Here is a 26,474-nt window from a genome sequence, read left to right as displayed (position 1 = left end):
GTAATTTTTATATTGAAATGCATAAAATTAAAAAATAGAAAGTGGTGTCTTTTAGACATAATTGTTATAAGAAACCAGAATAATAGACCCGATATATGATGATACAAATTTCACATCAAAAGCATGCATTGAGTATACCAAAGTATATAATTTATGAATAAGAATCTACCAAATTTATACACTATACACTGTATATATATGTAATAAGTGCAACGATATCATAAATGGTTGAAGTTGTGTTAAAGTTTTAAACAGAAAAAAAATGTTCCAAAATTGTTTCAACCACGCAAACAGCTAGTTAACGTTTAGAATTATACTTACAATTTACCGTTAGTAATATTTTAATTTAATTTGGCATATTTTAAACAACGTATCACCATGTTTCTTATGACATATTCTGTGTATCATATACCAGTTGTAGTTTTAACATTGTTCTAAAGAATAAATGTTTTTGTATGCTTAATGAATAAAAAAAGTTTGAAAATGTGATCATTTTTAACATAGAAATTCATCTATCTCTGACATTTTATGACATATATTATTATATAAGAGATAATGTTACACAGTATGCTTGACTTTACATAATTTTAAAAATGTCATACTTTTCATACATGAATTATTTTTAATTATAACCGGTGGTTATAATTAATATGTGAACAAAATTGTGCTTCTAAAACGTAAAAAAATACTAGGTAATTTGTATTGTTTAATGTTCAATTTAAGTATTTAGATGATGATTATGTGTCATATAATATGTATGTATTTTAAATCAATATAGGTACATGATTTTAAAATCATATTTATAGTGTATACATAATACACAAACATAGGTGTATATATTAATTATAAATGTAAAATAGTGAGGTTTAATAACCATTTTTAATTTTAATTTGTGTAATAAATTCTGAGCTTGAAACCAGAGTTGTATAATTACCTACTATAGTACTATTATAGTTAGGCCAATTAGGGTATTTAGTTTCGGGATTTAGTATTGGCCTGATTCAGGGGTATAAAAAACTGGTATTGAAAAATTTTTTTCATTATTTTCAGTATTAGATACTTATCCAATTTATTTATACCACATTTCATTCTTTTTTTTAATACATTTAATTATGAAATATTTAAAATATTAATATTATCTTCAGTATTTTCATGTCTTGTGTGTCTGTTTTTTTAAAAAAAGTAAATTGGTCGAGGGAGCAAAAAGAAAAACAATTTTAGATAGTTTGGCTGTGTCAAAAGAAGAAAAGGGATAATGAACATGTAAAAACATATGTGTATACATACTCATATATATTATATATTGTATACATAAGATATGATTGTAAAGAAAAGCAGTAATAGAGATAAACTTGGAAGGATGCTGTAGTGAGTAGTAAAAAAGAAGATTGAGATATATAATATGTGTATACTATATGTTATGTGTTATACGGAGACTGTGGTTAGCTATGTGAATACATGAATATGACAAGATAAAAAACTTTTGGATTTCCCATATTAATAGGATTAAAAAGAACGTATTAATTTATTTTTCACTAGACTTAATAATTTGTATATTGAAAAAGAAAAATAGTAATAAAAATATTAATTTATGTTCAATCGAATACGGTATGATCAGTATATAGTGAAGTAGGTTTAATATTATAAATTTAATATTTTACTGATATTTAATAAACAATTTTTTTTCACGTAATTATATTATTGTATAGGTACAGAGTACAGAGTACAATTACTTACGTTGATTTATTATAATTTAAATAATAGTAATTTATACCTTTACGCCTTAAAGGTTTTATGAGAATATCGATCATCCGGAAATTAAGATTTATTAAAATTGAAAATTTATGAAACACAGACTTATATAATTGGACGGTGCAGTATATGGACAGAATTCCATTGGGTTAGAAAAAAATACTAACCACAAGCTTCCAACTAAAACCGCCGACACTTATTGGTCCATGGTGGAAATTGTAACGGAACGTTTTGTCGTCGATTGAGTCAATCACGGGACACACTACGGTAGTCGGATTCCTCGTGATTCGGTCCAGCAGCGGTTCTAGCCATCCTGATGATTTACAATATTATTTAAAACCCAAAATAATATTTGCTTAAGTCGCACACGCAGACCGGCGTGAGTGCAATTTTTATTTAAAGTTAATAAAAACAATAATTTTAATTATACATATTTCACTCATAATTAATTACACACGTGAGCGTATACAATTATCCAAACTTTTTCCTTTTACCATTTGCCATTTGCACTGAAGCGCGTAACCAATTCCTGGTATACACTAATGATTATAAAAAATTCAATGCAGATGTACCGTGTTATAATAAATTCAGCAGCAAACGTAGTGCGTTTAAATATAGCAAAACATAGGGAAACCCAAAACGAAACGAAGTTCAAAAAGTAAATTTTTCAACCGACGTCGTTTGAATGGAATTAGTTTTAGCATTGTTAGAAGAATTATATGGTCGGTAAAACAATTAATATAGTAATAACAAAATAAAACAATTAGTCCGATTACCCGATTTAAGAGAGTAGGTTGAATTCACGTTAGTATGTAAAAATAAAAAAAACTTCAACCCTTCCAACAGTAAAATTACCACGTGGTTAGTATATATTATATAGTTTAATACCAGGTATCGTACGCATATACGAACCATGCAAAACACACACACACACACACGCACACAAGCAAAAACCGTCGTGTGAATCGTTTTCGCGATTTTGGACCATGTATGATACTGCACTAATATACTGCAGCCCATTAAATATTATTTACAATGCAGTGCGGTTCTCGTTTTCGGACGATTTTATACGATAAACCGGAACGTGTACGCGGTACACGTATTTCGTATTGTAATAGCGCCAATGGGGGATGATTTATGGACACCGTTAAAAACAGACTGCGATTTTCTCGCGGCATGGCGACACGTCGTGCGTATCATATCATAATATTATAATATGTAGTGTACCCCGGGAGGTTCTACCGGGGAGACGATTGTGGAGCGTGAGTGAATTATTGCGACGGCGGCGGAAGACTCACCCGAAAATGGCCGGTAGTCGCGAAAAAAAAATAATGTAGGCCTGGTGCATGTAGCAGTGCGCTAGCGATCGAAAAGCAAGCAAAAATGACTGGTTAAAACTCAAATAAAAGAGACGAAAAATATAATTACATCTTGCGTATAGACATTGTTGAGGAAGGGGGAACGGAGGCAACAAACTTATTCCCATTTACAGAATTTTACAGTCTAGTTATTTAACGATGAGTACCTATAAAATTATAATAATTTATAATATAAAGTTCAACAATGTAATTTATTGTGTAACAAATTAAATGAATTTTAAAAAAGAAAAACGTATTGTAATATAATGTTGGCATACCTATCAAACATTATCCAATTTCGTACATTTTAATGTATTTGATATTTTCAAAGGTTTAAAATTCATCCACCTCTCACGCCACTCAAGAACCATGGATGCAACCCACCCCTTCCCCGTGTCATTGGACGACGTTATTATTATAATAATGCAATTACGAATTACGATGATACTATTATTATAATGACATTCACAATAATATTCTATTGTCATGGCAATCGAATCGCGGAGGCACCTGTATAATAAAATATTCATAATATCATAACACATTATACAATATAATAGTATGCACGGTGCTGTATGGATGTCCTTTGTCGGTCATTTCTCATCCTCAGTCAGTCGATTCGCATTAACACGACACATCGTCACGATGGGAACGTACACATAATATTATAATAACATATATGGGAAAACGCGCGTGCCATTCCGCCTCGGTGGTTTAAATATTATTATATTATAATATCGGTCACATGAGTGCGCATCAATAACCGTTTTCTTCGTAACGTCATACGAGCGAGTAATAACACCGTGCACACGTATATTATGTATACAATATACTTATATACATATTAATAACACTACTACCTAGTATTAATGCATGTTTATAAACTACACACACGCGCGTAAGAAGGGGGGGGGGGGGGCACAGGAACGGGCAAAAACTCAGGGCCCCAAAGCGCTAGTATATTTCTTGCTTGAACAAACGAATCTAAAATCGATATACGAGAGGGGTTTTATTTAGAATTTCACACAATACGTTCATTTCTTTTTTGTCACCCATGAGATATTTTCTTTCATCATATTATTGTATATAATATATTTGTATAACATTCGACCGGAATAGTCATAATATAATATTATAGTTTATGTTTCTGAAGGCACTTGCCGGTAAAAACTAAAAATGTTCTGATAAAATCATTGTTATAATAATTATATTGATTTGTGTAGGAGACAGTCATGTTTAATAGTTTAGAGAACTTTTCGGGCAAAACACCGCATACAAATAATATGTCCGCCGCCGGGCCCAACGAGAGCAGACGATCTGAAGATGGTGACTTTATTACAGGACCACGACGAGTGCATAGGGTTGAGTACACGTTCGTGTTGAAATTCACCTTCTCGGGTGCAACAACAGTACTAAAATGTATGCTCGCACAAAAATATAAAATCCGAAGCCATGACCTCGCGCCGAATAGAGATTAAATATTAACTATCCGTTTCCACGGACTGCGTTTGATGCGCGTTCGTTGAAAATATTAAAATATAAGAGCACAATAATATAGCCAGATAGTACCTATACACTATAACACACGCGTCGTCGCTTGTCCATTCTTTCGCTATGTATAAAACTTAACGACCGTAAAAATGCACACGAGCGTCATAAGAACAATATTATGCGATACTTGTATCTCCACGTACACAGTATGGTACAATACCTCCAGTATATGTGTGATGTAATGTATGGATCTATATTATGTTATTCTGATGCAGTCCGGCTGTGTTCGCGGGGCTTTTTGGAAATATTACATTTTTGTGAGGCTAATATAAGATCGTCGGCGCAAAAAAAGGGGGGGGGGGGTAATCGCTGACGGCTGCGGCCCGCGTTGTAGTAATACGCATAATATATGTTATCACGTTAAAGTCTTGCACGGCCCTCGCGAGGGTACACATATATTATATAATAATATCATCATATAAATACAATTGTTTTCCCTCCTCCGTCGACCATTTTATGACCAATTCGGCCGCCTGGCCGTTCCGAGGGTATGCACTTAGTCCTGCCTAACCTGGCTGGAGAGTTTTCGAACGCGACGATATTATATTTTATTCAGATTCTGAAAAAGCGCGCACACGGATATATCTAACAACAAGTTAATAGAGAATTGGAATCCGGCGCTCGTGGCTATGTGTACGTACATAATATAGCTACGCCATTATATTATATACACATGCACGAGTAATATTCTTTCCACGAAAATCCACGAAATTAAAACTGAACGTCTCCGTGAAAACTTTTATCACGCGCTTGTTTGAAATCGCTGTATAGTTCTACCGAATGGCTGCTGCAAACAGTGTAATATAATAATTTATAATAGAACACGGGCGTATAATAGCTGGTACGTCGGTACAGTGCCAGGGCGTACCTACATTATCATTACTACGTATGCATGGTATACAACATGTAATAGTCGTCCAGTTCAGGTGTTGCTCAGCCCTTCATAATAAAATGCTTTTCCGGTACGCCACCGCCGTCATTCATACATTGTGACGTCAGTATAATAGTATATTATTCTGAGCATGTTTCAAGGAATAGTGATTACTTTTTGCAGTTATTACCTAACCGCTTTTATATTTCGTTTGTGATGCATCTTCAATAATATAAGTATATGTTGGTGTTTTATTTTGAGTCAGAAACACGGAAAGCGATCATTATTCGATGTTGCTGTTATTCGAATTTTTCTCTAATGTCACTGGATACGATTTGATAAATCGAGACCCCTTTAAACTGTAGAGGGCGATTAATTTGATGCTTAACATTTGTCGAGGTTCATTCTTCCCGAATGTAGATTCAAAAGTCACCACAGTAAGACTATAATCCATTCCACTCAAATCAAAACAAGTTTTCGATAGTCGGTTTTATTTGGAAAGACATAAAATACACCGACCGATTAGAATAAAAACTCGTGGGTTTGAAACACGAAATTAAAACGCGATAACATGATTAGCATATGGACGAATAAGAGATTTAGACCAGAAACATGTCACAAAACACGTAATTTATTTATGATAAATTGATGCTGATAAATATCGGTGTCACCGATCACATTAAAATATAATATAAGCGAAGAAATTAGACGATCGTGTGAAATAACATAATATTGAAATTTCGAAAAGTAATTTGTCTCAGAAATCAGACAGAGTCAACAAACGATGCAAATAAAAACTCGTATTTCTCCCAATAACCAGTCGGCGGAATGTCGGATGCGTCAACAGCATCATAATTTTTTTTATACAATTTTTTATAATACCACCGCTGTCAAAAACCCGGTGATTGAACGTTTTGCGGAACGTTTCTCATTGACAAGGTCGGAGTCATAAAAATTTTAAAACAAAAAACAAATATATATATCTATATAAGTACATAAAAAATATCGCCTCTAGGGGAATCGTGCCATATATATCCACGGCATCACGTACAGGTCGTCAAGCGACGATGCGAAAAATCCCTGCGGTCGATCCTCCACAACTCGTCTGTGCTGCCGTCGTCTTGCGGGCCCGATATAAAGTCCATTATGGTCCAGCGGATCTGCGCGGCAGGTATAAAATATATATTTACAACGGGCGAGAAGATAGCCACGAGTGTTTTGATATATATATGTATAGTTATATAATATGGCTTCGGCGGATTTCTGCTTGTCTTATGGTTATTCTATATATATATATAACCCTGGCCGAATAACTGGCGGTTGTTTATTGGCGAAACGAGACGATTTCCGATGTTTGTTTTTATTGTACCCCAACTTCACTGCCATTCTCCACCCACAGCCCATATTTTTATCATCTATCCGACCCCAGTGCCACGTGTTTAATGTATCACGTGATTTTTATACGCAGAAGGTCGTCACGTCAGACTTTATATAATATGATATTATTATTATCACCGTGGTGGACCGCAAACGATCGACGAAGAATTACGCCAGACTCAAGCGTTGGCCCATAATAATAGGTCCACGATGCAAAAAATCTCGACTAGCAAACGCGACGAAGTAATTTGTATTCATATAAAAATGATTTCGATTCATCTCCTGACAGTTCCTCTAATGGATTCCGTTATATAGTTGTACCGCCGTTACAGTGTTTGAATAAGATAACTTCAGACGAGTGCACATTTTTCAGAAGTTTCAGGAATGATTTAAAGAGAGAGAGAGAGAAAGAGAGTGAGAAAAAATTCAAAATCATTTACATGGCACACTATTATAATTTATATTATAAATGTATACCTACATGTTAAAACTTGAGTTACAACTATAATTAAACTATATAGTATGTGCGCACTAAGTTATCAAAAATCAGACAAAAAAAAAAAAAAAACAGTTTAACTGTGCTTATAGTATCATAGGTACCTATTACCAACGACCTACCTATACCAATGCTCGTATTGAACCGACGAACCGTCATAATATTATATAATATACCAATACCTACATCAAATATACTGTCACAGTAGAAAATAAGCAATGCGAACAAATTCAACGTTATAGGTACCAAACAAGTTAACCATAGTAATGGACAATGGTTTGTCTTTTAATTTTTAATTACATATATAAATTTGTTGTAGTTTTAAGTTGAAAATTAACTCTATGCTAAGTTGGTTTTTACGGAATGAAAATGCATCAAATAAAAATATTCATTATAACTTATAAAATCAGAATTCTCATTTCTCTTTGACAAAAATACACCCACATACTTAAAATGTATTATTTTTCCGTTTGGAATATTTATACAGTGCACCGGCCATATTGCTAAAGATCTACAATAACATGTGCTCATTGCACCGTGGTTGAAGTCGAAGCATGTTTATCATACTATATAACATCAGTTCAAAAATTGTAAATATTATATATCAAAGTAAATATAAAACAATACCCACATTTTATTATTGTTATTTTTGTTTTTTGTAGAAAATGTTAATAATGAACATATTGTATGAAAGTGCGTTTTAAATATTAATGCTATAGGTATAAATACTGCAGAGTGGAGGACGTTGAATTCAACTAGAATCTCGGCTGCTTTTAATTAATTTATTAAAATCAGTGTGTAGAACATGTCGAATAATTTTGTATCAGATAAAATATCAAGGCGATTTAAAAAAAAAATTATTATTTTTATTTACATGTAAACGATATAATTTAATCCACCTGGTATATTTAAATAATAATATATAGCTCGTTATTATTACAATATTATAATTTATACGCGCAGACATATAGCCACGAATTGACTTCAAGTCTTCAAGTAATTGATCAATTTAGTATTTTTGAGGTACATATAAATACATAACAAAGGTCATACGCATTTAGGTACCATCGTGACTTTATTAAATTTTCAACAAAAATAAAACTCTTTAACCAAAGAACTATAAAACCAACTACATACATTTTTTTTTAAACTTGAGAAAATGTTATGGACAATTATTTCTTTTGCATTATATAAATAAAAAAATTAAATGCAACAAACCATTAGATATAAATTTAGGTTAAACTATAAATTTTAGATTTTGAGTGGAGCAACGAATGTATTGAATTACGTGGTTTTCAATGATAATGTGTGTTTTATTTTTGAGTGTGTCGTCTAATTTGGGAGTTGTACCTAAAAGTACATAGACTTTTAGGCTGCTTTCTGGTAGAAAATTTGATATTGTTATATAGCTACTTTAAGGAGTTAAGAGAATAAAACATATTATTTTTCAAATAATTATGAAAAACTCGAACAGAATTTGGGAAAATTGCATAGTATATTTACGCAATACCAGTTTTCGGTAAAAACAATTTTGTTATTTATAGTTGCAACACAAATATGCATAATTGTAGATACTTCAAATGTCTACTAAAAATGTATGTGTTTATTACCATATTATTTTAGACATAACATAATTTTCAAAATATGTTGACTATATTTTCCAGCTATTTCACATTTTTGAGTTTCAAAAAAGTTTGGAACTTTAATAGAAGGCTCATCGTACCTATGTTGTTTACACAACATTAAAAAAAATATTGAAAATAAATTGTCATAACTTTTTGTATAGGGGTACCTACATTTAAGTTTAAATATTTAGAGAAATGAATATGTAGAATAATGAGAATTTGTAGTTGAAAATGCATTACATTTTTACTTTTAGTACCTACCTAAGGCAAGACAATGTGGCACCAGATTCCTCAAGGGTTGTTCTTATAGCATTCTAAAATTATTAGAAATACATTTGTTGGTACAATACATTTTTTAAAGCCATTGAAGCTATAATACGCTAAGGAGAAAACAGTAGTGTATTACAATTAAAACAATCATTTGAAGTTCTAACATAAATAAAAGTGGATATTTAAACGAAAAACGATTTTAGCTAGTATGTTGTGATTGAAAAAAAATAATCTCTAGGAGTTGTTACTTTTCACCGTTACGTTATTTATTAGATTCTTTACCTACTCAATAAAGTATTAATAAAAATAATTTAAATAGTATACGTATTGAACACAACATGTTGATAAGATTTTAAAATTATTGTAAACCCATTAAATTATAAACAAGAACTATATAGTTAAATGTAAAAATAAATACGTTTTATTATACACGATTCGTCTTAAATAATAGGTACCTACATAATAAATTATTGGATATTTTTGATGTATAAATAAGCTTTTATTATTTTATATATTATAGCAATGAAGATATTAAACGTATATTTTATAACTGTAAACTAGGCACACATTAATTATTGTATATAATGTATAGGTGTACACTGAGTGTCAACTTGGCATTAGTTCAAAATTCGATTTTAATAATAAAAATAATATTTTAAATCATCTTGGTTGTGAGTGCCCAAAACTTATTTTAAATAATGTTTAGTAAAATAAATGATAAGCCATTTACGTTTTACTTTGGAAATTTGCTATTTACGAAAATGCTGTAATATGTTATTTATAACATTTTAGGCAACAACTATAAAAAAGTGTACATTTACATATTAAAAGTAAAGAATTTAAATTACACGTTTGTTATGGCCAGTTACTTAAGTATTTATATGGCGTTTATATAATTGAAATTAACGTAAATTAGTTTTAAAAAAGCGTACTTAGGTACAGTATTATTCATGATCTGGTACACACTTAGTAGATGTCCAGAGTGTAATGGACTTTATGATATAGGCCAATGCCGTTTTTATTATTTACGCTTTTAAAATACTGCAGGTGGAGGGGGGGTTAAGTGAAAAATAAGTAGGAAAATTGCGAATAAGCGATGGCTTTAATTATACGATATTAACGCGAGCACAAAGAGAACGGTGTACAAAACGAGTTGAAAATATTATATATTTCGCTCGTGCGGTAGGTACTATATATATTGTGGGCGCATAATAATAATTAACATTAACGAGACAGCGAATTTCTAATTTCTATATTTGTTTTCGCTCTGAATTAAATAAAGAGCACATAAAACGGTCGTAAATGTTTTTTGTTTGTTTTTGTTTTTTATACCGTTAATAAAATCCATGACAAGAGTATATAGGAATAAAGAAGCGAACCATTGCGTACTGCGTCAGTATGGAAGAAAAACGATTCGAGTGTAAACTTCGGTGTTGGTGTAGCCTTTTCCCGCAGTAGTATTTGCATGCTTTAACCACGTGCATGTGTTGAGCGTGTGCAACGATGATATCGAGTTTTAGTATTTAATTGGTAATTCTTGTTCCGAGGACCCAAATGGGGTAAAACACTATGCGATCGAACGAAATCAAAACGAAAACATGATTACTGAAATAGGTTTATTATTATATTTTTTTTTATTCAAAGAAATAACCCTCAGCTGTGTGGCCATTGGGAGTTTTCAATATATTATTATTGTAATCGGAGCTGGCAAGAAAAAGTCGTTTACACGGTTTTATACTTTTATCATAGGTTAAATGTTTATTTTTTGAGAGGGAAAAAAAGAGTTGTGAATTTATATAATATAAGTAACCTTGTTAGAATAAATCGATTTTTGTTTTGTGTATTCTCCGTACTTTTTTGTTTTTGTTTCACTAATATTTTCATACATGTTTTTTTTTTTAAATCAAAATGTTTTCTGAAAATTCCCATAAAGGTATTATATTAACATAATAATTACGAATAATTTAAAGAGCACGTATTACAGTCATATAGTTATAGCAATGTCACAGTTACGCTAAAAATTTAACTTAACAGTAGCTGCATATGTAAAAAACTAATGTAAACAAATACTATTCGTACAATATATACTAATATATACATATATTTTTAACAAACTAAAACAAACCGAATGTAGCGGGATTCGATTGTCACTAGAAAGAGATGCTATACGCATGTATTCCACCGGACGTATACACATATATATCATATATAAAATATACAACCAGAGACGAGTTTTAATTTCTACCACTTTCACACCCCGATGCAGTCGTTTCGAGAACTCTGGTCGTTATTATAAAAGCCCTAGGGATTGTTTCGATGGATGAGGAGTGGTATTATTACTACAGATATAACATACATATATATATATAACTACGCATACATGAAAAGTCGTGTATATATATATAGAGCATATAATACAATATACTTGGCTTTTGAATAGAAACGCTGAGTTCAATTTTTGCGTTTTTAATTTTGATTCTATAGCAGCGTACGCTGTTGTCGTAATAAACCGACGAGGAAGGGTAAACACTTATTTTGTTTCGTATGGTTTGTTTGCGAAATAAAAACAAAAACGAAATAACGATTATCAAACCAAATGAGTATAAAACACCACAATGTAGTTGTCGTCGTCGTCGACCTGTCCACGTGACGTATTTTTTTTTCACAAACTTTGTTCGACAGCTGGATTTGCCACGAATCGATAAACAATATAATTACGTGCACTAATTGTAATAGTACATGTAAAAAATCTTTTTAAATTGCACAACATAATAATAATACTACAGCATAATAATTTTACAGCATATTATGTCCAAGTATGTTTATCGTATATAAATTATCCTTTTTCTAGTGTAAATGCGGAAAAAATGCCAGCAAAACTTCTGAATATTATCAAAATACAACTGCAGGTATAGCAGAACAGTTGTAATGCTTGCGGTATACGGTATACATATATATCGACTGGAGTGGCCGTAGCTAGAGGAACATAATAAGACAAAACGGAAAGACTGAAATTACGGAAAAAACGCGATTTCATACGCGGAAAACGAACATAACTTATATTACGAGGAGATAGAAACATCAAACCGAAACCAACAATCCGCGTGCTCTGTCGTGAAACGCGTGCGACACTAAACCCCGTCTAAACAATAATAATTGTGTTGTCTCTGTCGTGACGTCGAAATGCGTTAAAACGCTCGCCCAATGTCCTCCTATAACCAGACCAGCACAATTATTTATGACCATCGACGACGTACATACGGGGTGCAAGGGGGCTTAGCACTCAGCCAGTTGCAAATTATCAAACCCTGTTTATATCATGCTAATCATCTATGTTGTAACATACAGGATGTATTATTTTATAATTGTTATCGTTTGACTAAGTTATTTTTGCGTTAGTCGTATCGAAGCAAATTATTATTCTAAGCGATGATGCAATAATTGAATGATACTCCGACGGCCGACGAGAGTTTATACCTGGCTAATCCTATTGAAAGTTTAATAAATTAAAATACACATTGAAGTTTATGTCTGGGTGTAACTGTGTAAGGTATATTGTGCTGTAGTTTGACGTTTTACTAATATTTTAGGAAATTTGAGGAAGTTTGTATTCGGAAAATGATGGTTTTAAGAAATCGGTCATACCCACATAATACATTAAGTATAATTATTAATAACACAAATGTAGCGTCCATACGTTAGACAGTAGCTCGAACGGCGGAGATGAAAAAAACAAAACAATATAATATACGCACTATATTGCGTACACGCGCTATACACGCCCACGTGTACGGCGGCGGTTGCCAGGACGATGTTTAACGCGCGCGCGGCAGGCGATTTCGGTGTTTTCCTCGAAAAACCCGTCGTAGGTGTATCGCCCGGAACGACCAGGATAATAATTATTCGCGGTCCACGTTATCAGGTATCCCGCAGCGCAGAGTACCTACGACAAAAACGCTCGTGGCGAATTTGTTTGGCAAACACTATCGCGTCGAGTTTATGCCTATATATATATATATGTATATGTATATACATCCATACATATATATACCGTGGTATACAAATATATACTAATATATGCACGAACGTATATCAAGAATACACATCTCTATATAAAGTATTAGGATATTTTTGGGTCTGTCCGACCAACTCGACCGGGGACCGAATCGAAGAAACCTGACGCAAAAGCGGTGCAGATTTATTTAGCGATAATTAATTGCGAATACGACCTGTACGAACCACATAACGAACCCATTTTTAGGATTCGCAATTATTATGTCAATGTCAAATGATGTAACCTGAGGGAATTTCCCGTTTTGCCGCACACGAATCATTCGAGATCATTAACCACGGGGGTGGTCGGCGTTAGCGTAATAAGCCTTTACATGACGACTACGATTTAGATTCTAAACTGTAGAACATCCTATAGGTTCACCCGACGTTTGTCATTTGGTTAAATAATTTAAAACAGATGGCTGCATGATATCACGGTATTATTTATTTAGAGGCTTTGTATTGTGCGATTATCTGAATATTCTGATACAACTGGTTTGCAATATTATTTGCTGAATTTCCTTTAATTTATGTTCATGGTGATTCATATTATTTTATTATAATAAAATGAGGCTTTTTTGTTTATGACCACGAGCATATAATTATATCTGAAATTTCGCAGCACGTCAGACCGGTATTGGCGGCGAAGGCGCCGCCGATGACAATAATTTGTCGGCGATATATATTCGTGATCTTAAACGATATATCCGACCCTAGTATCCTAATGGTTTAATATAAACATACATAATAATAATCAGTCAACTACTTCGTAAACATTTTTTTTTGGGCGCGTTGGCTGGAAACAGGTTTTGTTGAATTTTAACGAACAGAATTGCGCAAGTTGAAAATATAGTAATACGCGTTACGATGTTACCTACATTATTGTATATTACTTTATTTTAAACAATTCCACATCGTATATACGTATATTATTTTCGATTTCTGTTGCACAAAATTCTATGTGAAATAACTTTTGTTTGGTTAACGTAATTTCTCATCAGAAGATTCGATTTTCCACCTGGTAGGATTTTGTTTTTTTTTGTTAAGGACTCGTCCAAACGTATAATATTTTATAACAATATTCTATGTTCTTTCGTTTACTTTTAAATTGGTTTATTATATAATTTCAATTAATTTATACAATTCGTGTTCCCCAATTCAAAATCATCGCACCCAAACACGGGTTGATATTTTATATATTATATGTAAATAACTATCGGAATGACGAAATTAGCGGCATTACTGTGCCAAATAATTATATATACTTTGGCAACGTGTATAATATATATCCGATAACAGGATATATAGTATTCGAACATTTTGTAACTAACGCACAAACACTGACGTCATCGGACAACAGTGCAACGCTGTATTTATAGGATTTCAGACCTTAATTAAATTAATAGGCGTTTCCCAATTATTGTTTAAAAACTGTCAATGCACATATTTTTGATACGTTAATCCTGTCAATCGAATCAAGAGTATTTATATATAATATATACATATAATTATACCTATATAATATATTATATTCATGGATTAGTTGCATTACGCGCACTGTCCGTTTTAAACGTGTAAACCCATACTTAATATAATGGACTTCGCGTTTCAAAAGACTCTAGAGGATTTCCCATAGTAAACCCGTACTTGAAATTAGGTGCTTAAAAAAGGTCCTGTTTGATTTTAATTAACGCGCGCGCGCTAAAAGGAACAAAGACAATTTTTTCTTTTTTTTTTTCAGAAGACGAAATATCCGCAAAGCTAAGCGAATATTTATACAGGGTATATAAGGGTGAGGGGGGTCGCCTACAAAAGCTTTATTCCGTTTTATGTACATAACATAATGATAATAATAATAATCATAATATATATTATACGTATTATATTATTATATAATATGCCATAAAAAACATCAACCACGGTCGAGTGGCTGCAGTAATTCATAGTCCGACTCGACTTCTATGTGCACGCAGTACACTGGAATGATAATATACGCCTATTGTCTTTTAACGTAATTATGTTTGTTTTTTTTTTTCATTTAATAAACAATTAGATAGGTTCATACCTGCAAGTTCCAATCGAATCCTCCGACGTTCACGCCACCGGCGTCTCTGTAATGGAACTCCAGCGACGAGTCGTCGATTACGTCGATCACCGGACACACGACGGTAGACGCTTCTCGGGCAATCCGATCCAATAATGGCTCAAGCCATCCTGAGAAATAAAAACAACAATAGCCACCAAAGTCGTCACAAACCAGTGCACCCTTCATTCGCACGGAACGTTTACGGGTATCATAGTTTAACCGTATGTTAGTATAACACTAAATTATTATTAGGTAGGTACCTACTTACTATTATAATTTATTATATACCACCAGACGAGTGTGAAATATTTTGATGAACTGATATACCTAATGGTTGTGCATTCAATTATAGTTATTATAATCGAATATTTCGGGAAGATACAGTTTAATATTTCGCATTGTAGGCATGTTTAATATTTATGAAATAATTTTTTCGAAATGTATAACCTCATATTTCAGAACAATATCGAGAATTAAAGGGACATCAATTGTAAGTGGGGTAGTCAATCCTATTGTTATATTTTGAGCTCACCGAACACTATTAAATTAAATGATAAAATATTAGGTACACTAATGTAAGTGGAGAAGTTTATCAAATATTGAAAGAATTTAATCGCTCTATTGAACAATACGTTTGTAAAAATACTAATACATACGCAATATTACTATATTACAGTTGATAAAACAAACAACTTTAACTATGTGCAAATATTAGTAGTTACACGAAAAATGTGTTATGTCAATAAAATGTTATTTGAAATGGGACTATGGAGTTTCGTTTCAACGGAAAGTTTGAAATTAAAAATAAAACGAAGAAATCGAGAAATAAATTATTTCGTGTTTAAGAAATTCAACGGCGAAAGCTAACAGAATACAATGGATCATTGATAAGAGGATTGATGAGATTTGAGTTAAATAAAAAATATTGATATCGTTTCTGACACTGATCAAAGAGTTATTCAACCGATAGAAAAGAAAAAATATTGGTCAGACGTAAAAAAGAAAAACAATAAGCAGAAGCCGCGGTTAAACGAATAAATCGAAGTGACCGCGACGACGTTAGACCGCGCCTGATGGTATATACGATAAATATATGGAAACGTTAGCAAAGCTGCTGCCAAATAATATGCCATTCACAATACCACACACGACAAGACCTCGAACGAGTGTAAAAGCGATTCCGAATAAAAAAAATAATAAAAGCCCATTTACTTGATATTATATATAGAGGTATATATGTTATGATGAAAAGCAACAACAGTCGTGCGCGGGCCACACACACACACATATATATATATATATATATATATTATATACCTATATAATAAACGACATAACATGCGACGGGTACGAACGGATTTCGAAACAATTCGGACGAATAATGATTATTACGGCTGCCGGCTGCGTTATATTCTCCGGTCGGTACGGGATAATAATAATATGATGTACATCACGCGACGATATTGAAATTTATTGTTTTGGGCACAGATATTCGGGCTGAGATTGTCGCGCGCGTTTTGTTATTGACCACTAAATTCTCGCGTAAATTGCCATTTCGAAAATCCGCAAGTATCCGAGACGAAATGAAATAATATATAAGTAGATAAAATAACATATCTACAAACACAACACGTCGTATAATATCATTTTATTTTTTTGCGGTCGACGGGACTTACCTTCTGTACACTCGCAATGCGAGTCGAGATAAGTGAGAACGGGTGCGGATGCGTACCTCGCACCCATCAGCCTGGCCCTTATAAGTCCTTCTCTTTTTTTGGCGCGAACGATTTTAATTTTTGGATAGTTTTCCGAGTACTCCTCAAGCTGAGTTTTGAGATGGGCTGAGGAAACAAAAAAAATTACAAACACATTAATATCATTACATAGGTAGTCATATACAGTGCATAATTAATATAGTCATCATCGACGACGTTATTACTTATTTTCGTATTAAAAATATTGTATCGATATTATTTTAAAGGTGTACCGCGGCAGCGCCGCGCTGTGATATCCTTCCGAATAATTTACATTCGCGGATAATTCATCAGAATTGCGAGAAATTCCGAGTCGAACATTACGCAAATACGTTTGAAGGATGTTGCAGACACGAAAATCGTACGGAATGACGAATTAACGACTGACGGCCATGATTTCATCAGCGCCGTGTATATTTATGTACGTCAAACACGCCACGTTATTCAATAGCCGGTGGAAATGCTCCGACGCGTAATTGAGTAATTCGTTTCAACGTGTGTACATTAATTATTTCAAATATGAAACTAATTAAACAGACGTGCGTGGTAATCGCTTACACGAAATTTCCCATCAATATTCCAAACACAATCGTATCGATTTTGGAAAACACACGGGGTTAACTATACAATATCTAAAAGCGAATGTCCAAACGTTATCGGACGTATTGTGTATACTGTATATAGCCATATAGGTATTATATCAAAGTAGAATAGAGCATAGCGAAAACCTATAATGTACCCATACGTTTCGATTAAAACTATCAGACTCCTACACACCTCGGCAATATAATTTGTCCACTCGGCTAGACGAGAAAATAATGGACCTTGACGTTGACTAGCGTTTTTATTTCATTTAATTAAAATTATTTTAATAAAACTAAAATGTCTCTTTCGTAAATGTTGTTATCGTTCTAAATATTTGACGGATAGAAATTCGTATAGGTTCTGGAAAATCTAAGGATTAAATATTCCAAATAAAGTGAACATAATTGGCTTTTCATTATATTTTCCTTTTCAAAAATTGCAGATGTCAACTTATAGTATATTATACAATTAATTCGAAAAAATGTATACAATTAACATAATATAAAATATTATATAACGTAAATAATGTATAAATAATATATTATTGCGTATACGGTGCTATACTGCAACAAGAATAATTTCACTATTAAAATGTTGGTGGGTTGCATTGTATTATTATTCACAGTGAAAGGACAACGAGTATAATATATACTAGGTACATACAAATATATAATATATAGGACATCTAGGTAGGCGGAATCGGCACACTGCTAATTATTCCGCAAATGTTAAATGGCCATGTTCGATTGATAAAAAATGCGTCTGGTAACGAAACACTGCGATTGCAGCATTGTTCAGGTACATTGATTGCGATGCTTAGCAATCACGACAACGCTATAAATCAACAGTTATATACAAACGGTCGTGTGAGCAAAAACATCTTTAGCACAAGGGACATGATATATTAAGTGTTAACAATGCAAAGTGATGTTTTACAATTCCCGTAAACAATAGACGTGCACAAGTGTGTACGTAGCAATCAGCCGATTTACATTGTTTGCACGTGTATATGCGTTCGTTCAAATTGAATTCATTTTCTTACCACCTACCTACTGTATGTTTGATCAACACAAATAATAATTTGTGCGTTCGAATAATACTTTCGATAAATCTTTAAACCTAGCTTTTTGCACTGGGGCATTTTTCCCAGTTCGTATAGCATATAGTACGTTTATTATGTATAGTACATATACAATATACATCATATTATATTATTAGTTTTTTTTTATAAAAAATATTTGATCGATTTTGTTAGGTTTTGTTAAGTCAACAACACGTTGATTCTTCAACGTGTGCAGAGAAACCACATAAAATATAATAATTATATGTAGATTACATTATTATATTTCGTGAATATAGCCTCAGTGGGTGAAATAAAATTATACTCGATTAGGCCAACTATAAATAATATATATTGCCGACCACCGGAGATTGATATTCTGATCGCACGGCATCACAGCATAATATAATATCTATTATTATTAAAACATCGTCGGAACATCGAATTGGTCATGCAGCATGACAAAACGCAGAGTTAGGCTGCGTCGTGATGACGAGAAGTAATGCGCCATCGGATGACCTCTCGGGCTCTCAACACTATACATTGCCATGCGACGAAATCCATGTTATAGGATATAATATATTGTTTGATCCTCCACTCCACTACCACCCAACCACCAACTCTGCACGGGACGCCGGTTCGTAGCTCACTCATACTCCGGAACGCGTTACCGCCCATTAAGTTTGTCCAAAGGTCAGATTTATGTTTGGCGTTTCCTCTCTCTTGAAAATTTACCCGTGGATAAGACGTATCCGGCGACGGCGGCAGCAGCCCGGGATTAATTGGGTCGAAAGCCTTTTAATGACCGGAAGCGGACGTGTCCGTCTGAGATCGGCGAGTGAAAATCAAAAGGCCAAATTTATAGGAGGTCGGCGCGAACCTCTACGCCCGCCGCCGTTGGTTAGGTTAGGTAACTGGAATATATATATATACACAAAAACACGTAATTGACAGCGCTACCAGTCGTGGTAGTCATGTTGAGTCGTTTCAACTTGAGTATTATTATTATTATTGCATATAAAATATAACTGCCTGCCTAGGATGGATTTATAAGAACAAAGTCGAAAAAACTGTTCAGTAGCCCAGTTTGTGTTGTTGTACAAAAATTTTATGGTAACTATAGATACACCAAGGCAAACTTAGGTATATGTATACGAATCTCGGATGCGCACGTGACCGGTGAGAAAATTAACTTATACGCAGCTACAATATAACAAAAAAAATGTTCGTTTAATATAGAGATGCTATATGACAGAACTTTGTTTTATTTTGTTTCACCGCCAACGCCACTATAGTTGCTATATATAGCTGTATATAGCTTATTTGTATATTTATATTATATTACAGCGCATATCAACTATCTACGCATTTGTTCAGTATATAGTTGGTTTATAATATACTTCCCCGACTGTATTTGAATAGTTAATGAAAATTAATAATTCTACTTATAAAATATTCACATAAATTAGCCCTATAAATCAGCTAGCTCAAAGTTTATGAAACGAGTTTTTATTTTATTTTTTTGAGTGAAGCAAAAACTATCATGATTTATAATAATAATAATAGCGTGACAGCTCACAAATGAAGTATATTTATCTTCTAATATCGTATTTCAACCATGTTTATGGGAAAAAAAGTTATCGACGAGGACATAAACGGCGAGACACCCTGTATATATTATATAGAGGTCTCTGCGTTAAAATTGTCGGAAATATAATAATGTAACTTTTTTTTATATTTATAAACTATACAGGTATATATAATATAGAATATATTGTACATAAATATCGCGTATCGACTCTATATAGGGAAGGAAAGGAAAACATAAAACTCACAAAGACCTTCGTTCCCCACCACCACCTAGATACCTACTCCGAATATTCAATATCGTTTCCGATATCGATCAGTCTATTTTTTAATGGTCGGCAAATGTTGAAAAACGTCCACGACCGTTATTTATTTATCGTCGTCGTAGTCATCGTCGTCGTTATAGGTACCTGTTCTTCTTTTTTCCTTTTTTTATTTACATCTGATGAAAATTGAATACCGTTGCGGACCTTCCGCATTATGTACATATCTAAAGTTTAAGAACGGGCCGTAAAAACAAACGAAGTGCTTACGGTTTAAGTAGGCCTATTATAGTATTGTCCGTCTCGTTGGTTTTAAAAACACTACTAAGAAAATTAACGACGTTTTATCTATAATACTATTGCTACAATTGCAATTCACTGCACAGTTCTCAAGACGTTCAGTCGTTTTTAAACTCGAATTTATCTGTGGAATAATAGATATAAACACAGGTACGTATTCAATTACCGATTACGCGAGTCGACGAGTGAAATGAAACGGGATGCTCAGCATCGATAGAACATCGTATTCGAACGTTAAAATCACGGGACCGTTCTAAAACGGCAATAGAAGGGAACGATCGATTACTAACAAAATGGTAGCTGCAACACAGGTATGGAAAATTAAATAATAATTTATAAAATAACAAAAACACATACCCGTCTACAAAAAAACTGCAGCATATCATAATAAAAATAATGGATGTACAATGTACATTGAAAATTGCATTTTGGTATCGTCGAGGTCGAATGACGGAATATCGCTGCAGTGCAGAATGCAGTTTTATCGCACTGCGCATTACGATCTTAACCTTTCATATTATTATCATCATCATCGTCACACGAGCACGTCGTTGCATTGACCGTGGCATACACCGATGTTTGTAGATGGTAAAAGTAATAGTCGTCTGTATAAATGTATATACTGCATAGGTAAAATAGTATAATATTATGTATCCTGAGGTGAATACGCGAGTGCACCGCAATTGCCTACCCTAGGCGCCGTCTTACGCGTCGTCATAATAATATTATAATGACATTATTTAACACTCTAAACACGCGCGGACGTCTACCGCCGCAGGACCGTTTTCGGTTTTCGTCGTATCGGCGTTTCGCCAAGTCTGTATTAATATATTATTTTGCGAATGCGCAGTTTGTGGAGGTGGAGAAGTTAATGCGTAGCGCGCGACAATAACTCGCCAAACGCATACGTAATTTCAGAGGACCAAAGGAACGGGACTTGAGGATTGGGGTCACGCCTGCTCAAAGACGAACACAGAAGGATGAAAAAAAAATCGTTAAAACAAAAAATAATAATGTAAGCCCTACACATACGCCGTTGTGAAGAACTAATTAAAAATATGTTTTTACGCGTATACGGCACAACTTAACAGCGTTATAAAAACAAAAAAAAAAATAAGTATAATTTATCAAAAGACCAAATTTAATTGTCCGCTTCATCGTGAAATGTAATAATTTACGTCACAGAGTATCCTAAAGTACGGTATTTTTTTGTTTCTAAGCCTAACGTGCAATGTATATCCATTATAAAATAGATAAATATAATATATTTTGATTATAATAATATTTGTTTACCTTTATACAAACGTAATTGAATTTATGACTACAAAATAAATAAGAACTAATTAAGTTTTGTAAAATGAGAAATTTATTAAAAAATGTATCTAATTTTAATCTATCAAGAAAAGTAAATTCAGGAACACAAGTTGTTTAAACCGATATAAAAATATGCTTACAAAAATAATGTTCTAACATACTTGGTATTGCATATTTATGTTCATATAATATAAACGATAATTGTATAGCAACTTTGACCCATTTTTGAAAGTATAGATATTTTCATAGGCATAAATATGAAATTTAATTGAACATGAAAAAATAAGTAATAAATTGAATGTTAATATTTAATTAAAACTGTATCTTTACTTTCATTTTTTAACGATTGCAATAAATTAAAAATACTATACGGAATTAATGTTACTGAACTATGCAAAAACTTTAAAATGTTGTTTTTTAATCTTTATGATTTATACGCGATATTTTTTTATTTTTAAATTAAAATGAATCGCGCGTCGCTGCCGTTGCGTATATATAATATTTGTTCTTATACCCTTGAAGCACGGCAGTTCAATACGAAATAATCCAAAAGGAATTTATCTATATATACATCATAATATGTTCGTGTTCAGCATATAGTTATAGGTCATATAGGCTATTGCACTCACGTAAACAGTGAAATTAGTTTGGGATATTTTTTTTTTGATCATTATTTTTTTGCGAAATAATTCACCGCATAAAACAATATAACTACCTAATTCGTTTATAATCTTGAAATAATAATAACTTTGGCGGTATATTTCTATGCATCGTTATTATAATATTATTTACCACCATCGTCTTATCGCCACAATGGTGTATATATACGAATTACACGTTTATACTGCTAGAAAATAAAAAATACTTACAATACCGCGTGGCCTATATACGATAAAATATTAATATTGTGACTCACGCATGTCAGAGAAGTCGTCGACTAGAATGATTTCCCGAATGAGATGTTCCGGTGATCTATCTAGTATGGAATGCACGGTTCGCAGCAAAACTGACCATGCCTCGTTATGAAAACAGACGATCACAGATGTCTGGGGTAGGTTCTCCAAATACCTGCCTGGTTTTTTGCACCTGAAATACGAAGAAACGATATATGATCATACATAGAAGTACAAACATGATATATACTATATTATATTATTATATTTATATGATATGGTATTTTAATTTTTAATATTATCATGTGCGAAGCGAATTATTATATTATAATATAGATGTTTGTACGTGTATTCTAGTCAGAATACGTCTCTTCCACCCCACGTCACACCATTCTCCCAGTGAATACCCCCCCCCCACCCAAATCAGCTCTATATAGCTGTTTTTGCCCGGCTAATGGTTCCCAAAGCAATGAATATCAATTACACGTGCGCCGCACGGACGTCGCATCATTAACTGACGCATTAGGCTATGGCTTTTCACTATTATATTATATATTCCTTATTCACACACGTACATACCACACGTCCACACGGCACAAAATAACCTATGACAGCAATAGAACCGTGGTTATGGTATAGTGTTCACCGTGTAAATTGATCCCTAACGGTAATCGCACGACCTATACGTATATGTAATATATATATTATATATAGACAGATAAGTTATATACACTACAAAAACGCACTCACGAGCTCGTACCTTTCATTATAAGACATATGCACCTATATATATATATATATATTGTATAATATACATGTTAGTAATATGAGTAAACATAGATCCCACAATTATGATGAAATCAGTAGGTATTGCTAGGTGGCAGTGAGCAGGGTGCGGGATAAGACGTTGTTGGGTCTTCGGTGGAAAAAAAAGGCATCTACGTCCAAATAACTTAAACGTTGAAGTTTTGTAAGCACGGGTTACCCGAAAAAAAATCCGTTTATTTATTATATGGCACTATATATGGCAGGTCATATATCACGCGTGGGATTCGGTGGGAGCCGCCTTTTTTTCTAGAGGTTGGACAATGAACTACTAATTCACAGAGATCGATATCGAACAAACTATAATACATAAACTATATACATGCGCGCGCGCGTGTGTATACCGTAAACGCGCGGGATCCAAAGTTAATAAACGGAAATTTGTAAAAGGACCCAGAGTCTGTGTTTAAAAGAGGGACTAGCATAGGGAAAAAAACAAAACGCTTTTCAACCGGTGGCTTTTTGATTTATCGCCGGATCCCGTCGAATTAGCCACCACGATTATACGCACGGATAAAAACAAAAAACGAAAAAACAAAAAAAAAAACGAAATAAACGAGAGAGGGTGATAGAAGGTAAATGCTGGACCTTTGTATTGTGTTCAAACTCGACGGAGGCGAAAAAGGCTATTATTTCGAATTGTGCGACGTCAAAAGCACGCACAACAGGTGGCTTTTTGTGCATATAGGTGTCCAGTGTTCAGGATGCTGAAGAAAGGCACCTAGAAAAGTCTGTAGCGTGGTCAAAATATAATTATATATTATTTCTAAATTGAATTTGGCTTTTTTTTATTAAATTTAAGCAAAATAGAAAAATTAAAAGGATTTGACACAGCACATAAGTTATAAAGGCGTCTATTCACGAAATTAAATCAATAAATAAACAATATGAAACAAATTATAGTCTCAGAAAAAAAGCTGATAATTAATGCTCATAACGTGCTGTCGGATAAACGAACATACCCGAAGTCCTGGCATATTTATTTACCTGTAATGGATTTTAACAACACAATATTGGTGCATCAAAGGAATAATTCATAAAATAAATGTTCAACAGTGACATACATCCGAAAAGAGAAAACAAAACTTATTGAACGAAACAAACAATTAATAAAGTAATTATTTGAAATGTTCATTTTATAATTCTGTATAGTAAAATTATATAGTTATATTGCTAGTTTGAACAAAATAAATATACGAATATATACATTCTATGTTTAGAATAACCTTGCCAATTATAATATTTCTCGATTTTTAAGTTTTCCATTAAACTCAAAATTAATAAGCTAAAACGTTTTTTGTATTTTTAAATTTGAACTAGGTAATCTTATTTTTCTTAGAATAGGAACAAATAATAGGTAGTTATATTATTTTTGTCAAAATAAAAAAATAACAGTTTAAATCTATCTTTTATCGTATCCACAGAGTTTTTGAACCGAAGAAATAAAATTGTATATTATACTATATTATTATAGGGGAACACATTAAAATATATTTTTTAAAAAACTTACGTTATAATAATATGTTATGTAACAATTAAAAGCGTTATTTATACCTAATAGATGATGAACTCATCATTATAATATATTATATATTTATTTATTCTATTGAAGAATAACAAATTTGCGCTTAGTTTGATTCGGATAAAATGTGCACGTAGCAGAGACACCTTCGAACAAAACAATAATATTATATCATATAGGTCAAGACAGTGGGCTAATAATATACATAATATACCTATTGAACGTGCTTCTAATATACATAATATATAGTTTTGAAATGCGTAACGAAATGACGATTATCGTTAAGATCACAAAATCGTTTCGATTTCAGGGTTAGTAGAAACAATAGAGATACAACTCGACGACGTCGTTGTTTCAACCGTTATTACAACACGATCGACCTTATATAATATCGCGAGTCGGCCGGATCCGATTGTACACGCGGCGGCGTTCGACGATCGTGAGCGAGATGGTTCGTCTTATATGCGCGTGCTGTACAGGTATGCATACATCCCAAACAATATAATAAACAACATAATATACCTGAGTATAACATTATAATAATAGAGACAATGCTTACGTCCGTTGGCCTTAAAAACGGTATCAAATTATATTCGCAGCGGCGAAGGCCACAGTTGTTCACGGTGTACGAAGACGGGTCGATAAATGCTTTACATTAGCCCGCCCCGCACGCCACCGCCCCCCCCCCCCCCCCCCGACGCTTCGCTGACGGTTGGAGTGTGTCATGTCGAAGTACCACGTGATAACGAATTGTATTTGTCCGTTCATTATTATCGGCCACGCGTGTATAATAATACGACCAGACAACATGTACTATAATATTATACATGTGTACGAGTATTATATTATACACGCAGGGACGCAGGGTCAGGTGTATACACATATTGTATTATATTATATGTATATTATTACTGGGTACAATTGTACAAGGA

General features: G+C 33.1%; 1 protein-coding gene across 3 annotated transcripts in view; it reads right to left on the bottom strand.

The window, feature by feature from the left end:
- LOC132940430 (putative polypeptide N-acetylgalactosaminyltransferase 9) overlaps window positions 1-26,474 on the bottom strand; it is a 123,024-nt gene that overhangs the window by 12,104 nt on the left and 84,446 nt on the right. For 2 of the 3 annotated variants that reach the window (XM_061008039.1, XM_061008037.1), the window contains exons 4-6: window positions 23,219-23,388; window positions 17,116-17,280; window positions 15,419-15,567 (exon numbers count right to left, since the gene is read on the bottom strand). In XM_061008039.1, the coding sequence (XP_060864022.1) occupies window positions 15,419-15,567; window positions 17,116-17,280; window positions 23,219-23,388 (484 nt within the window). Of the gene's footprint in view, window positions 1-1,919; window positions 2,066-15,418; window positions 15,568-17,115; window positions 17,281-23,218; window positions 23,389-26,474 lie in introns of all 3 variants that reach the window. The other variant, XM_061008038.1, reaches the window with a different exon arrangement.

Source organism: Metopolophium dirhodum, chromosome 3 (genome assembly GCF_019925205.1).
Source record: "Metopolophium dirhodum isolate CAU chromosome 3, ASM1992520v1, whole genome shotgun sequence".
Taxonomy (NCBI): Eukaryota; Metazoa; Arthropoda; class Insecta; order Hemiptera; family Aphididae; genus Metopolophium; species Metopolophium dirhodum.
This window is presented reverse-complemented; position numbering and strand designations above follow the sequence as displayed.